General features: G+C 40.4%; 1 protein-coding gene across 1 annotated transcript in view; it reads right to left on the bottom strand.

Moving 5' to 3' along the window:
• Positions 1-12,961, bottom strand: part of bnc2 (basonuclin zinc finger protein 2) — a 669,085-nt gene extending 656,124 nt beyond the window's left edge. Inside the window, exon 1 of the mRNA XM_072258223.1 lies at positions 12,588-12,961. Within this exon, the coding sequence (XP_072114324.1) occupies positions 12,588-12,590 (3 nt within the window). The 5' untranslated portion in view covers positions 12,591-12,961. The remainder of the gene's footprint in view (positions 1-12,587) is intronic.
• Between the last annotated feature and the right edge of the window lie 2,463 nt (positions 12,962-15,424).

Below are 15,424 nucleotides of genomic sequence, written 5' to 3'. Positions count from 1 at the left end.
CTGAGTACAGTATGTTTAAGAGAAGGTGAAGATGCACATGAACGTTAAAGAAGAGATGGATATTTCAGTCGTGTGAGATGAGAGGGTGGGAGAAGGTTTATATGGAGAATAAACATTAGCATGAACAAGCTGAGCCGAATAGCCTCTTTCAGTGCTGTAAAATTTCAAGTAATCCAAATAAATTTTGGTCCTGATGAAGGGTCTCGGCCTGAAACATCGAGTGTTTATTCATTTCCAGAGATACTGAGTTCCTCCAGCATTTTGTGCATGTTGCGCCCGATTTCCAGCCATCTGCAGAATCACTTGAGTTTTTGGCATAAATCTGACATGGTAGAGCCAGCAGATGACTAGTTGATAGACACATTATTGCAATATTCACATAAAACAAGAATACCCAAGGGAGCCAACACAGGTACACAGTTAGCCACATTCTAACACAATGAAAATGCATTTTGAGTTGATTGTCTGTGCCTGTTTTCAGGTCAATTCCTGCATGACAGAAATTAGACTTCTGTTGAGTGCCCAGTTCTGTGGTTGGATTCAATGTGTGTTGACTTGCACGAATGGAACCATGCAAGACCATGGCTGAACTTTCCAGTTAAATGTTGTGCTTTGGCTGGGTTATCAGATGATAATTTGGTCAGGAAACCCCAATGATAGGAAGACACTATCAGCACACAATACTGTACCAAGATTGAAAAGGGATTAAATGAATACACCCATTTCCCTTTCCAATCACGTTACAGCCAGCAAAGTACTTTTTGAAGTGCAGACATTGTGGAAATGTTGGAAATATGGCAGCCAATGTGCACATAGCAAGCTTCCATAATTAGGAAGGTCTAATAATAGACAACACATTGGCACAGCTGGTAAAGCTGCTGCCTCACAGTCCCAGTCAGATTTTAATTTCGTGGGATCGGAAATGATCATGTGGGCTCCCTCTACGTGCTCTACTTTCCTTCCATGTTCTAAATATGTGCAGGTTAGCAGGCTAATTGGCCATGTGCCTTGTCCATAGATGAGTGATCTGGCGGGTTGGTAGGGGGAGAGATGGATTGCGAATGTGAGAAGAATAAAATGGAATTAACATTGGTCAGTGGCTGGTCCAAGGACCTGCTTCTCCTTGACTATATCTCTAATCTGCTTTGTAATGTTAATAGAGAGATACACACTTGTAACAAGATCCTGGGATAGCCCTCCTGCTCTAATTTGAAGCAGCGTTCCGTCCTCCTAGGAGAGGAAATCTGCACTCAGTGTCAATTTTATTAGGTACACCTGTACATCTGCTTGTTAATGCAAATAACTAATCAGCCTATCATGTGGCAACAACTTAAAGCATAAAAGCATCCAGATATGGTCAAGAGGTTCAGTTACTGTTCAGACCAAACATCAGAATGGGGAAGGAATGTTATCAAAGTGACTTCGACCATGGAATGATTAATAGTGTCAGATGGGGTGGATTGAGTATATCAGAAACTGCCAATCTCCTGGGATTTTCATGCATAACAGACTTTACTGTTTACAGAGAATGATGCATAAAACAATTAAAAAAAACATTCAGTGGGCGAAAGCACCTTGTTAATGAGAAAGTTCAGAGGAGAATGGCCAGACCAGTTCAAACCAACAGGAAGGTGGCAAATAACCATACATTACAACAGTGACATGTGGAAGAACATCTCTGAATGCACAGCGCAATGAATCCTGAAGCAGATGGGCTATAGCAGCAGAAGACCACAAACATACACTCAGTGGCCACTAAGTGTATAATTTTTTGAGCTTTTAGTGTGCATGGCAGCATTTTTAGCAATAGAGCCCACCTTTAGTGTAGATTAGAATATAAACTAAGTAAGATCACATATTTTGGGTATATACCTCAAGAATGGTTGAAAAGAGATAAATATTTAATGAACGTACTGCTGGTGGTTGGTAAAAAGACCCTTACCAGGAAATGGTTATCACAGAAGAGCCCAACTTTAAATGTATGGATGGAAATTACAACGGACATTTACAAAATGGAGAAGATAACAGCATCTGTTAATCATAAGTTGGAACAATTTTATTTATACTGGAAAAAATGGTTTAACTATGTAACACCGCATAGGCCTGATTTTATTCTCACAAGTCAAAGAATACATTGTAAAAAAAAGATCACTCCCTACTCCGTACATAGTTTTCTTCTTTCGATTGTTCTTTCTTTCCTCTCCTTTCTGTAAGTGTATATCTTAGATAAACATTATGTGATTTGTGACAAATATGATTATATGATATATATGTACAGTATCTGAAATACATCTTATGGAAATGTTTGTTTGATGATGAAATTCCATAAAAAAATAAACTTTAAAAAAGAATATAAGAGATTTGCATTCAAGTATCTCAAGTGATACTTAAACCTAAAACCCTTTGATTTAGTTACAAAGAATGCAAACTAGTAAGGCACATCTGACACAAGGGGAGGGGGGAATTCTACTTCAAGAGCAGGGAGGTTTATTGCTCATCACAGTTTTTTAACAGGTTCAGTGTTCAATGGGATAAAGCTTTTCTGATTGTGATAGTGTGCCCCATTGAAATAATAGTGCAATGGCAGAAATTCATTGTTGCAAACACTCATATTTTGCCATGAGAAAGAGGAGGGTAAAGCTGAATCCAGCAATGGGACTCGAATTTGACAGCAATGTTGGAATGGACCTGTAGTTGATCTGAAATATTTGGAAAAGCCTAACATAAAAAATACAATCTTCACTTTTAAAACAAATGCCTAACACAACATAATTTATATTTCTCTTTAGTTCATACGATTTAAATAAAAGTTTTTAATTACAATAAATACAAGAGCACCATCACTGTATACATATGGGTATAACAAGCTGTTAATCACAGGGCAAAAACTTTCTCTAACAATCATTTTTTTTGAAAGGGCATTATTTTGGTGATGTTTCAAAAACCAAACCTGCCTATTGCTGGTGTGATTTACCAGTGACACAGTAGCATAACTATACACCTTGATTTCTAGGCATGCCTACCAGTGACAACATACTGTAAATAAGTGAGCTGACAAAAAAAAAATCCACTTGCTTCTGCCAATTCAACAAGCTGAAACTGTTGACATGGCCTAGTTTCTACTTGTAAAACTGGAAGAAAGGAAGAAATCTGTTGAATATATTATATCTTGTAGAGTGCACAGCAGCACTTGTGCTGGCAATTTTTCACTGTGTTTTAAAATGGTTCATTTATAGAAAATAAAGACATTAAAACTCAAGCAACAGCTGTGAAACAGGAAATGTATTACTTACAGAACTAAGAAATACAGCAGCTCTGCAGATTGACACATATTTCTGTCCACACGCTCTTAGTTGTGTAAGAGTGTGTGGATATAAATGGGCAATAAAACTACCCCAGCGCTAGGTACTTCTCTGTGTACTGTTTCAGGCATATGGCATTAAAAAAGTAATGGAATGAATTCCAGGAAAGTAATTCATTTACATATGCAGACTGCTGTTAGCTTCTTCCTGCACAATTTTGTGAACATCACTTATTTTATAAATACTTCACTGGTCCTCCCGTCAGAACAGCCCATGCAAGTTACCATCAATGAACACATTTCAACTGGAAAAGAAACTACTGCAAAACCAAGAGCTTCGATAACACTGCATCATCAGATTTCACTAGGAATGATGAAATATTCAGCTGCACCGACTGTATCGGCAAGGGGCACTAGTCTTTAGTGTTTGCAGAATAAACAAATGGACCGGCAAAGCAATTTGTTAACCCTAATCCGCAATCCTGGAGTAATACATAATGACAATGGAATTTTCCTCATTCAGTCACTCCATCCACTGGGCCAGTCTAATAATAATGATTCCACGTGTAGGGCACAAAATCACACTTTCATTAAGGCACTTCCCTTCAAGACTGTGTCAAAAGAAGGCAGTGAGCGCTGTTAGGCCAGAAAGGCAATCAACAAAATGTTCCAACCCCAATCTGGTCATGGTGAACACCTTGAAATATGTTTGGAGTTGGGGATACAGTATTACAAATAGAAGAGTAGAGCACAGGAACAAACCCTTTGGCCCATAACGTCTGTGCCGAACATGATGCCAAATTAAACCAAGTCTCCCCATTCCCTGCATAAACTTCTAGTCATAGCTGTTTTCAAACATCTATTGAATAAAATCAACATTATGGTCCAGTAGGTCACGCAGTTTGTAAGTGTACTGAGCCCATGGGGCACACATTGTACCTCACTTTGTCCAACACTAAAGCTCCTTCAGCAAAGGGATTTTTTTTTAAACAGCTAATGTTTTTCCCATATTACTTAGGTAAAAGATAGTTCAAACGTTCAGGTGACAAACAAGATGTGGGAACCTGGAGCAACACAAAAAGGGATGGAGGAACACAATGAGTTGGGCAGCAGCTGTGGAGGGAAATTTAAAGTTGACATTTCAAGTCACAAGCCTTCATCTGGACCCGGATGTGTAGACAGATAAGAACCGAAATGTTGACCCTCTGAATCGTTTGAATGTGCTGGTACGTACTGCATTTAACCCTTTACAATTGGTTGGTTCAGTTTCATGTAGGATTTGTTTCTCCGTGTTGATCTTTGAAGTTTGCCTTCCATGACGCCGGGCCTTTTGTTGTCTGTCATCTATTTCAATGATCTGGATGATAATGTAGTTAACTGGATCAGCAAATTTGCAAATGGCACCAAGATAGGGGGTGTAGTGGACAGTGAGGAAGGCTACCATGACTTGCAGAGGGATTTGCATCAGCTGGGAAAATGGACTGAAAAACGGCAGATGGAATTTAATGCAGACAAGTGCGAGGTTTTGCACTTCAGTAGTATCAACCAGAATAGGTCTTATAGAGTGAACAGTAGGGCACTGAGGAGTGTGGTAGAACAAAGGGAATACAGGTCCATAATTCATTGAAAGTGGCCTCACAGCTAGATAGGGTCGTGAAGTAAGCTTTTGGTGCATTGACCTTCATAAGTCAATGAGATGTAACGTTGAAATTGTATAAGATGTTGGTGAGGCCTAATTTGGAGTATTGTGTGCAGTTTTGGTCACTTACCTGCAGGAAAGATAAAAAACCAGGTTGAAAGAGTACAGAGAAAATTTACAAGGATATTGTTGGTTCTGGAGGACCTGAGTTATAAGGAAAGACTGAATAGATTAGGACTATATTCTTTAAAACTTAGAAGATTGAGCAGGGATTTGATAGGTGCATACAAATCTATTTATTTATTTATTGAGCCCTTCGAGTCACACATCTAGCAACTCACATATATAACCCTAGCCTAATCAGGGGACAATTTACAATGACCAACTAACCTGTCAACCAGCACATCTTTGGACTGTGGGAGGAAACCAGAACACCTGGAGGAAACCCATGCAGTCACAGGGAAAACGTACAAACTCCTTAAAGGCAGTGGCAGGAATTGAACCTGGGCCACTGGTATTGTTAAGGGTGAAAGGTGAGAAGCTTAAGGGGAAACCTCTCCACTCAGATGGTCGTGAGAGTATGGAATGAGCAGCCAGCATAAGCAGGCATTGTAGGCTCGATTTCAACACTTAAGAGAAGTTTGGATAGGTACATGGATAGTAGGGTTATGGAGGTTGATGGGATTAGGCAGTTTAAATAGTTTTGGCATGGACCAGATGGGTCAAAGGGCCTGTTTCTGTGCTGTACTTCTCTATGATTTCTCGTATTGAAAATTATTTAAAATGTCTTTCCTGCACTTGTACAGAACTCCAGTTTGCTTGAGTAGCATATACATTAAATCTTTCCGTCCTTCATATCAATGATCATCAAAAATTTGAGCAAGCAAATTAAACCACCCATAAGCAACATGAAATGATCCAAAGTAAATACTGTCTACAACTAAACAGAAAAATCTAACCAAATCAAAACTACGATCATAGAATACAAAAAGCTCAACACACTTTGCCTTTAAATGCATGAATACTTTCTTTCTAAATCATGAAACATGGGTTCTGATGCCCAAAGTCATCATAATTTGTGTTTCAGTCACCTTTAATTTAAGGATGAGATTATTATAGAGCATTGACTTGCTTTATTTGTTCCTTAAGCTCAATGACAAAATGTATATTCTTCAGAATTGCAGACTGTAGACTTTTCCAAACGGGAAAAGTTTAATGATATGTAGTATTATGCAAAATTGTTCCTTACTTTTCTAATTTATTTGACATATGGCCTATCAGTTTTATGACACAGTATATCAATCCCGTTCCTTTTAAAGTCAAAGATATGATGCTGACAATCAACACTGGTGCACCTCTGGGGTGTGTGCTCAGCTCACATTTCTGCTCTCTCCACACCCATGACTGTGTGGCTAGGTATAGCTGAAATGCCATCTATAAACTTGCTGATGATACAACCATTGTTGGCGGAATCTCTGGTGGAGATGAGAGGACGTACAGGAGCGAGAAATGCCAGTTAGTTGAATGTTGTCGCAGCAACAACCTTACACTCAATGTCAGTAAGACCAAAGAGCTGATTGTGGACTTCAGAAAGGGTAAGTTGAGGGAACATGAACCTATCCTCATTGAGGGAAGGAAGTGGAGAGAGTGAGCAATTTCAAGATCCTGGGTGTTAGTACCTCTGAGGATCTAACCTGGTCCCAACATATTGATGCAACCAACTAGACAGAAAGTAAGACAGTGGCTATATTTCATTAGGAGGCGGAGAAGATTTGGTGCGTTACCTAAAACACTCACAAATTTCTACAGATGAACCATGGAGAGCATTCTAACTGGTTACTTCGCAGAACAGTATGGGGGAAGGAGCCACTACACAGGACAGGTGTAAGCTGCAGGGAATTGTAAAATTAGTCATTTACATCATGGTACTAGCCTCCATAGTTTGGAATGGAAATAAGTGCTGAGAAAACCAAGCTCATGGCAAATGCCAACGGTGCCATCACAACAGACATCTCAGTCCATGGTCAGAAACTTGAGACAGTGTAGCAGTTCATATACCTGGGAGCAATCATCAGTGATTAAGGAACAAGACCAGAAGTCCTGGCAAGAACCATACAGACAATGACTGCACTATCCAAACTCAAGACAATATGGAGGGATAGCAACATCATCATGAAGTACAAGATCAGACTCCTGCCTGCATTGGTATTCTCCATCCTCCTGTATGCATGTGAGACATGGACCCTCACAGCAGAGCTACAGAGGATGATACAGGCATTGGAAATGAGATGCTATCGCAACAGCATGGGCATCTCATACTTCGACCACATCACAAACGAGCAGGTCTGCAAGACCATCCAGCACCACAATGGCCCCCATGAAGACCTTCTCACAATGGTGAAGAAAAGAAAGCTGAGATGGTACGGCCACGTAACAAGATCTAGTGGCTTTGCAAGGACCATTCTAAAAGGCACTGTGGAGGGGAAAAGAAGGAGAGGTAGACAGAGGAAAAGATGGACAGACAACATTATCTCCCATCCACTACATAATGTACTGGGTGGGCACAGGAGTACATTCAGCCAGAGACTCATTCCACTGAGATGCAACACAGAGCGTCATAGGAAGTCATTTCTGCCTGTGGCCATCAAACTTTACAACTCCTCCCTTGGAGGGTCCGACACCCTGAGCTAATAGGCTGGTCCTGGACTTATTTCATAATTTACTGGCATAATTTACATATTACTACTTAACTATTTATGGTTCTTTTACTATTTATTATTTATAGAGCAACTGTAACGAAAACCAATTTCCCCCGGAATTAATAAAGTATGACTATGACTACACCAATGGACAGGGAAAACATTGGCGGTGACCCAGGCTCTGGCACACATCCGCGACAGATGGAACAGACTGGTGCAAAGCTTGTCATGACAGCGCCCCGACGACTCCACCAGGAGTTAAGGGCGCAAAGAAGGAAGGAAGGAAGGACACGCCTCCATAGTGTCCGAGACATGTTCAAGGAATGGTGCCTCAGAAAGGCGGCATCCATCATTAAGGGCCCCCCATCACTCACAAGCCCCTTCTCATTGTTCCCATCAGGAAGGGGGTACAGAAGCCTGAAGGTGCACATTTAGCAATTCAGGAACAGCTTCTTTCCCTCTGCCATCCAATTTCTGAATGGACAATGAACCCATGAAAACTACCTCACTACTTTTTCGAAATTTCTGTTTTTGCACTACTTATTTAATTTAACTATTTATATGAACCTTATTGTAATTCACAGTTCTTTTCTATGTTTTCATGTATTGCATTGTACTGCTGCCATGAAGTTAACAAATTTCACGACATGTGTGGGCGATAGTAAACCTGATTCTGAATCTGGTTGATACATACCTTGCTATTGCAAGTGCTATAATAAAACTGTAAAGCAGTGGATTCTGGTTAACTGGGACACATCAGGACCAGTACATTTTGGCCCCATTAAGCGGCTGCCCCAATTTGCCAAAGTTTCATTGAAATTGTTAAAGAGGCATAAAAGAGACAAACTGAGTTACAAATTATTAATTTAAATGAAATACACAATAAATTAGAATACTACCAATACTACTACATTATATAACTGTGTATTAGTTCCTAATACTATCAACATGAGAATTCATCCGTGTCGCATTCTTTTGACTGGAAAAGAATAAAATCAGCGCACACACCTAGTGCAAATAATAAAATGTCTCCATAATACAATGCTGTCAATCATTGCACCTTCCAAATATTCAATTTGATTGCAACATTCACCATGATTATCGATACTTTGAAGTTCTTCTGAGTTCCTAACTTGCTGAAGTAGTGAACTTGTTTCATTTTTACTCCCATCCGTTTCTGGCATCTCCAAGCCTGAATGTTTAAAATTACAGTGAGCAAAACAATTCTGAAATGTCTTACTGCTTATTTCTTGCCAACTATCAGTGACAAAAAATCATTGCTTTTTTGAAGACAAACACACTCAACTGAGGCTATTTAAAAACTGTTCACTCTAAGGACTGTGTAATGTCTAATGGCCACACAAGTGCATGCAGCTGACGCTATTCAGAAACTGTTCAGCAACAGTGTCCTGTTCCAATTACACGGTATAGTGTCCCAAATAAATGAAGAGAATCCCTGTCATTTTCTTATACGTATTAATTCTATAACAATTGTCCAAAAATAAGTGGCTGCCCTGATTAACCGATGGCCCAATTAACTGGAATCCACGGTATTTACCAATCTAGTTGTTATTAATCAAATGTATCATGGAAACTACATGGGAGAAAGGATAGCCTCTTCAAATTTAGGATTAACATAAAAATGTAATTGATTTTAAAAACAGCTTTTTAAGGCTTTGAATTCTCTGCTCCTGCAGTACTGATTAACTTAATTGTTGCATGTGTATCGAAATATACAGTGGAATGTGCAACTTCCACATCAACAACCAAGACAGCCCAAGGATTGTGCTGGGCAGCCCCCAAGTTTCACCATGGTTCTGGCACCAACATAGCATGCCCACAACTCAGCAACCTTAAACATATGTCTTTGGAATGTAGGAGGAAACAGAAGCACCCAGGGGAAACCCAAACGGTCACGGAGAGAACACACAAATCCTTATAGGCAGCAGCAAGTATAACCCGTGATCGGCGATTGCTAGTGCCGTGAAGCATTGTACTTTACTACTGTGCTGCTCTTAACACAACTGGTGTCTTCCGACAAGAAAAACAATTTCCACGGGGGTCTGCAAAACTGTGCCTGCATGCAGTATGATATACTGTATGAATTTCACTTAGTATTTTAAATTAGTTTACCATTGTATAGTAATACACATATCCGTATATGGTGCACATTTTAAAGAAGTATACAAATTGAACTAGGCCTATATACCCACGGGTTCAATATTTTCAGAAATGCAACCAATTTCACAGAACCATCTGCACTGTGCTATTTTATAAAACTTACACAAGCTTGTTTTCATTGTCTTTGTTATATTCCAGGCACTAACAATAATTTCTATTATTGTTGCAGAATGAAGTGTCTACTGATCAGGAATCTCAGGCATCAAGATTTGAAATAAATAGTAACACATGTTTTCAATTCTGTAAATCCTTGCACATTAATAAAATGTTTTTAACTTTTATGCAACTACTTATATAAAATATATCTTCCTAATTTAAACCACAAATATATGGAAATACAGTACTTGAGCTAAAATGGTCTTTTAGCTAAAATACAAGTATTAATTTAAAGAAACCTTCTGCCTGGGGTGTTACGAAATCTTGGAAATAAATTACTGATAGAAGTTCAACAGCACCATCATATTAATATTTCTCATGTTTACCACCCATAATTTTGGACATAGCAAAGACATTTCTATTTATATTTATTGAGATACAGCATGGAATTGGCCCTTCTAGCCCCTATGAGCCACAAATCCCATGATTTAATCCTTGTCTAATCACAGAGCAATTCACAATGGCCAATTAACCGACCAACCGGTATGTCTTTGGACTGAGGGAGGAAACTGAAGCATCAGGAGGAAACCCTTACAGTCACGGGGAGAACGTACAAACTCCTACAGGCAGCAGCGGAAATTGAACCCAGGTCACCTGTACTGTAAAGCATTGTGCTAAACCACTATGCTACTGCACTGCCCTGTGGTTTCAGGATCCGATTTATAGCAAATCTGGGATTCCTTTTTTCGCTGCACTAATGGAGATATGGAGTGAAATTATAAGTGCATGAATTATTTTGAGTGAGGATCAGTTTTACTTTCCTGGTGTGAACATTGTTTTGTGTTAGGTTTTTTTAATAGCCCATAAAAATATCCTCATCACCAGTTACTTTTCCTCCCTCAGTCCTTTCTCAAGCATCAGTTTCATGTTGCTCACCTTCAGACAATTCTTCTAAAACCAGTCATTCTCCTTGACTCTAAATATCTTTGGGACATTGTAGATGGACTTTGTTTTAGTATTGACATGTCTGGTAATTTTGCTACCGTTAGAGCACAGAAAATATCACAAAGTAAGATTTGCAGCAGAATAAATAATTCCACATCTGTGTGTTCTTGGTCCGAAACCAGAGTTGAACTATTGTTCCTCTGTGGTCATGGACACTAATGCAGTATCTCTGAGCAAAGAAAAGCATAATACTCACTCCTAACAAAGGCAGGAGTGAAGCTTCAGCAGTTATTCCTCTCTTTTACGTACCACTGGAAGAAAACAACAAATGAATTTGCTGGTAAGTCCGACTGAGAAAATAAATAATGCGAAAGAGTCCTATCAATGTGGTGAATTGCGCAAACCTGTTTTCTGTTAACTTAAACCCTCATGGGATGTTAGACATTACTATCCATGAATTTATTGAACGACTCAAGCCCTCCTCCCTCCCTCTGTCTCTCACTCTTCTTTCTGCTCATCTGAACTTCTATGAATCATATCCTACTGCTCACAAATCAACAGAGACTGGCTGCAATGTGAAATTGAGTTTCTTTTGTATAAAGCAGCCCAAGTTCTTAAAGATGTCAACACAACACACTCATGAAACTCCAAAACGAAAATGGAAGGTTTGTATTGTTGTCAAAGCTGTAGAGTTAAAATGTAGTCAAACTGTACAGGCGCAACGCAAACTGAAATTCTCAGCTACATCATTGAGATTGTTCTGGTGCATAAACCACACAATAAAAACAAAATGACACAAGACTCCAATGCATCATGAACTCAAAAGGCACCTGGAGCAAATGAACAGTGATCAATAAACACCTTACTGCTGTCCTGTTCTGGACTTCTGTCATTGGCAATGAAAAGTAATCTCTCCTTTCCAAGAAGAGGTTAGAATCACACTAAGTGCTCATTAAAGCTTATAAACCGTAAGGCAGGGAGAGAAAAAGGGACCTATGAATGCAAGTCACACTCCTCAGATGCTGGACTTGACAATCAGAGGTCTCCCACACTTCAATAGTGTCTTTGATCACTGACATGGACATGCCACATTAACAAAATAGGAGAAGAATCAGCCTGACCTTGCAAATCCAATCAATGTACCTCCTGTTTAATGCACATTATACACCTCATAACTCTCACAGCAAAGGGAGTCAAGGAAAAACCAACAAACCAAGTCCAGGAAGTTTTGGGGGAGGGGTTGGGGGGTTGATGTTGACTTCTCTCTCTCTCTCTCTCTCTCTGTCACTCACACACGGAGAGAGACACACATACACACACTGCCACTCACAGAGTTACACCGTGCACACGCGTGGCAAGATATTCATGCACTCAGTCTGTTGCACACAAACATAAACAGAGATGCAAACACCGAAATGGGTAAAAACGCTCAGTCACAGACAGTTTCTCACACACCTGGACAAATATCACATCTTTTACAATCTTGTTTTCGAACCCAAATATATTACAGACTGAAGTTAGCGAAAGTAAAGTTGGAGATGGTGTTGGGATCTCGGTCTCCACAATGCCCGGCACTGAATAAACTGCCTCGACTAAATGAGGGAAGGCGGTGGGGGAAGGAACGCAACTTTTAGCAAACTTTTCATGACACATGACTAACAACTCTCAGGTCAGTATCTTCAGCGGAATACATAAATCAATCGATAACTCAAAGTGAAATATTTACCATTTCTGCATGGTATCCGTTTCTTTGGTCTTAGTGGGCTTGTTTCGATCCGCAGAGAGACGATTTCAGAAAAGGAATTTAAAGTTTGTTTTCAATCTGGTTCGTGAGCATGGGTCTGGCTTTAAATCCTTGACTCCAGACTTTGGGTGTAAAGGGGGAGAATGGATTAGAGAGACGGATTTTCAGTCGGCCAGACTTGCTGCTCCGGGCTGGTGACCGAGCGCGGCTCCGAATCGTTACCGCGTCTGAGAGTTACCCCTACTCCGGTCTGTGTCTGGGTTCCGGATCGGTAGCAGCTCCGCCCGCGGACACTCGGGGTGCCGATCACTCGGTATCCCGGGGCGACGTTGCTCCCTTCGCCAGGACCTTTTCAATGTTGCTGTTTGGAATTAAAGTGAAGTGGCTCAAAGTGGGGAGGGCGGTTACTTCTCATCTCCGTCTGTCTGTCTGTCTGGCTCGCCCCTGTCACCGCGTTCACTCACACCCTCTCACACACGTTCCCACACCGACACACACAAACAAATACATACAATTTTACTCAGACACTCACACGGACGTGTGCTCATATGGAGTCTCGTTACAGCTCTGCACAGATATACCCCTCGAACACGCACCCGAACTACATACAGTACACACAGTTTATCATTCACATAATGTTCACACTCAGTTAACATCACTCTGACACCATCCATTCATATCAGCAACCCTACCCACATACACTCACACACTGCCCCCACTGATACATAAAGTCCTTCACCAAAATTCACTGATACAGAAAGTGGACAAGCATACATTGCCATCTGTGCACACGTTTGCAAACAACTTTTTGCACAGATTGACACCGTACTCAGCAACGTCAATCCGCAGTCAGAAATTTCACCAGACGTCACAACCTACCCTCAAAGACTAATGCGAAAATATATGCCATCTCCAGCAGTTATTTATGCAATGTACACAACCATTTACATACTCGCACAAAGGCATTATTTGTAACAAAAACATAGATATACTCTCATATACACGGGATTTAACAAATCTCATTATCAAGAACCACACACGCGCAAAGTGCACACCGGAATGACTTTGCTCACAGGTACATGCACAAACTCTAACCCCATTTCTTCTATAGATTCACAGTCATAAGTAAATAACAATACATAAATACACAAACAGAATATTAAATTCATGCACACATAGCCCATGTTAACATATACCCATTTATGAAAGAGTCTTTCCTTAGGCTTAGAAGATCCTGCCTTGGGATTCAGGATGAGGTAACAAATTAGATTCAACATTGGCTGCCAGGAGAAGACAGGGAGTGGTTGTAGATGGTTGTAGTGGTAGTAGACTAGTGGAGTGCTACAGGGATTGGTGCTGGGTCCATTGTTCTTTGTCATCTGTATCAATGATGGAGATGATAACGTGGTTAACTGCATCAGCAGACTTGCAGATGGCGCTGAGATTGGGGGTGTAGTGGACAGAGAGGATGGCTATCAAAGCTTGCAGTGGGATTAAGACCACCTGGAAAAATGGGCTGAAAAATAACAGAATGGAATTTAATGCAGACAAGTGTGAGGTGTTGCACTTTGAGAGGACAAACAAGGTAGGACTTACACTGTGAACAGTAGGGCATTGAGGAATGTGGGAGAACAGAGGGATCTGGGAACACGTCCATAATTCATTGCAAGTGGTGTCACAGATAAATAGGGTCGTAAAGAGAGCTGTTACACATTGGCCCTCATAAATCAAAGTATTGAGTACTGGAGTTGGGACGTTGTGTTGAATTTGTAATAGACGTTGGTGAGGCCTAGTTTGGAGTATTATACTGCATACCGTTTTGGTCACTGACCTACAGGAAAGATGTCAATAAGACTGAAAGTGTGCAGAGAAGATTTACAAGGATGTTGCCAGGACTTGAGGACTTGAGTTACAGGGAAAGGTTGAATAGATTAGGACTTTACTCCCTGGACCGTAGGAGAATGATGGGGATTTGAGAGAGGTATACAGAATTATGAAGGAGATAGATAGGGTAAATGCAAGCAGGCTTTCTCCACTGACGCTGGATGACAGTAGAACTAGAGGTCATAGGTTAAATATGAAAAGTGAAATATTTAAGAGAAATCAGAGGGGAATACCTTCACAAAGTGGTGAGATTGTGGAATGAGCTGCCAGTGGAAATGATGGCCATGGGTTTGATTGCAACATGTAAGAGAAGTTTGGATAGGTACATGGATGGGAGGGGCATGGGGGGGCTATAGTCCTGGTGCAGTTTGATGGATTAGGCAAAATAACAGTTCAGCATGGAGTGAATGGGCTGAAGGGTCTGTTTCTCTGATGTAATGCTCTTCGACACTGATCAAGAACAACCTAAGAAATCAGTGGGCCAGGAGATGGACATCAACATAACAATTAGCATATTCTGAGTTAAATACCTTTGTGCATATCAATCTACTGATACTTTACTGATTTGAAGTTCTTCAAGGGGAGCCACAGGGCTGTGAGAGGTAGTCGACAGTAGAAGGTCTGAAGGGTTGGGGAGGGTCTGATGTAGTTATGAATTCCTGAAATCTATGGCTGCAATTTTGATCCCCAAATTCAGCCTTATTTAATGCCAATTCTTTGTCTGCTGTGTCAAGAAGTCACTAAAGAATCAAAAAAACATATGTACAGTGGAAAGGAAGAGGGTGAAAAAAGTCAAGATTGTCTTCCCCAAGTGGTCAGATACACAGAGACATAAGACATAGGAGCAGAATTAGGCCATCTGGCCCATAAGTGTATCAGGCCTTTTTAGAGAACATGAGAGTGAGATTCAAGCCATCAGGCTAGCTACTGCAAAC

Source organism: Mobula birostris, chromosome 5 (genome assembly GCF_030028105.1).
Source record: "Mobula birostris isolate sMobBir1 chromosome 5, sMobBir1.hap1, whole genome shotgun sequence".
NCBI classification, from domain to species: Eukaryota; Metazoa; Chordata; class Chondrichthyes; order Myliobatiformes; family Myliobatidae; genus Mobula; species Mobula birostris.
Note: the sequence above shows the minus strand (reverse complement) of the source record. Positions and strands in the feature narration are given on the sequence as shown.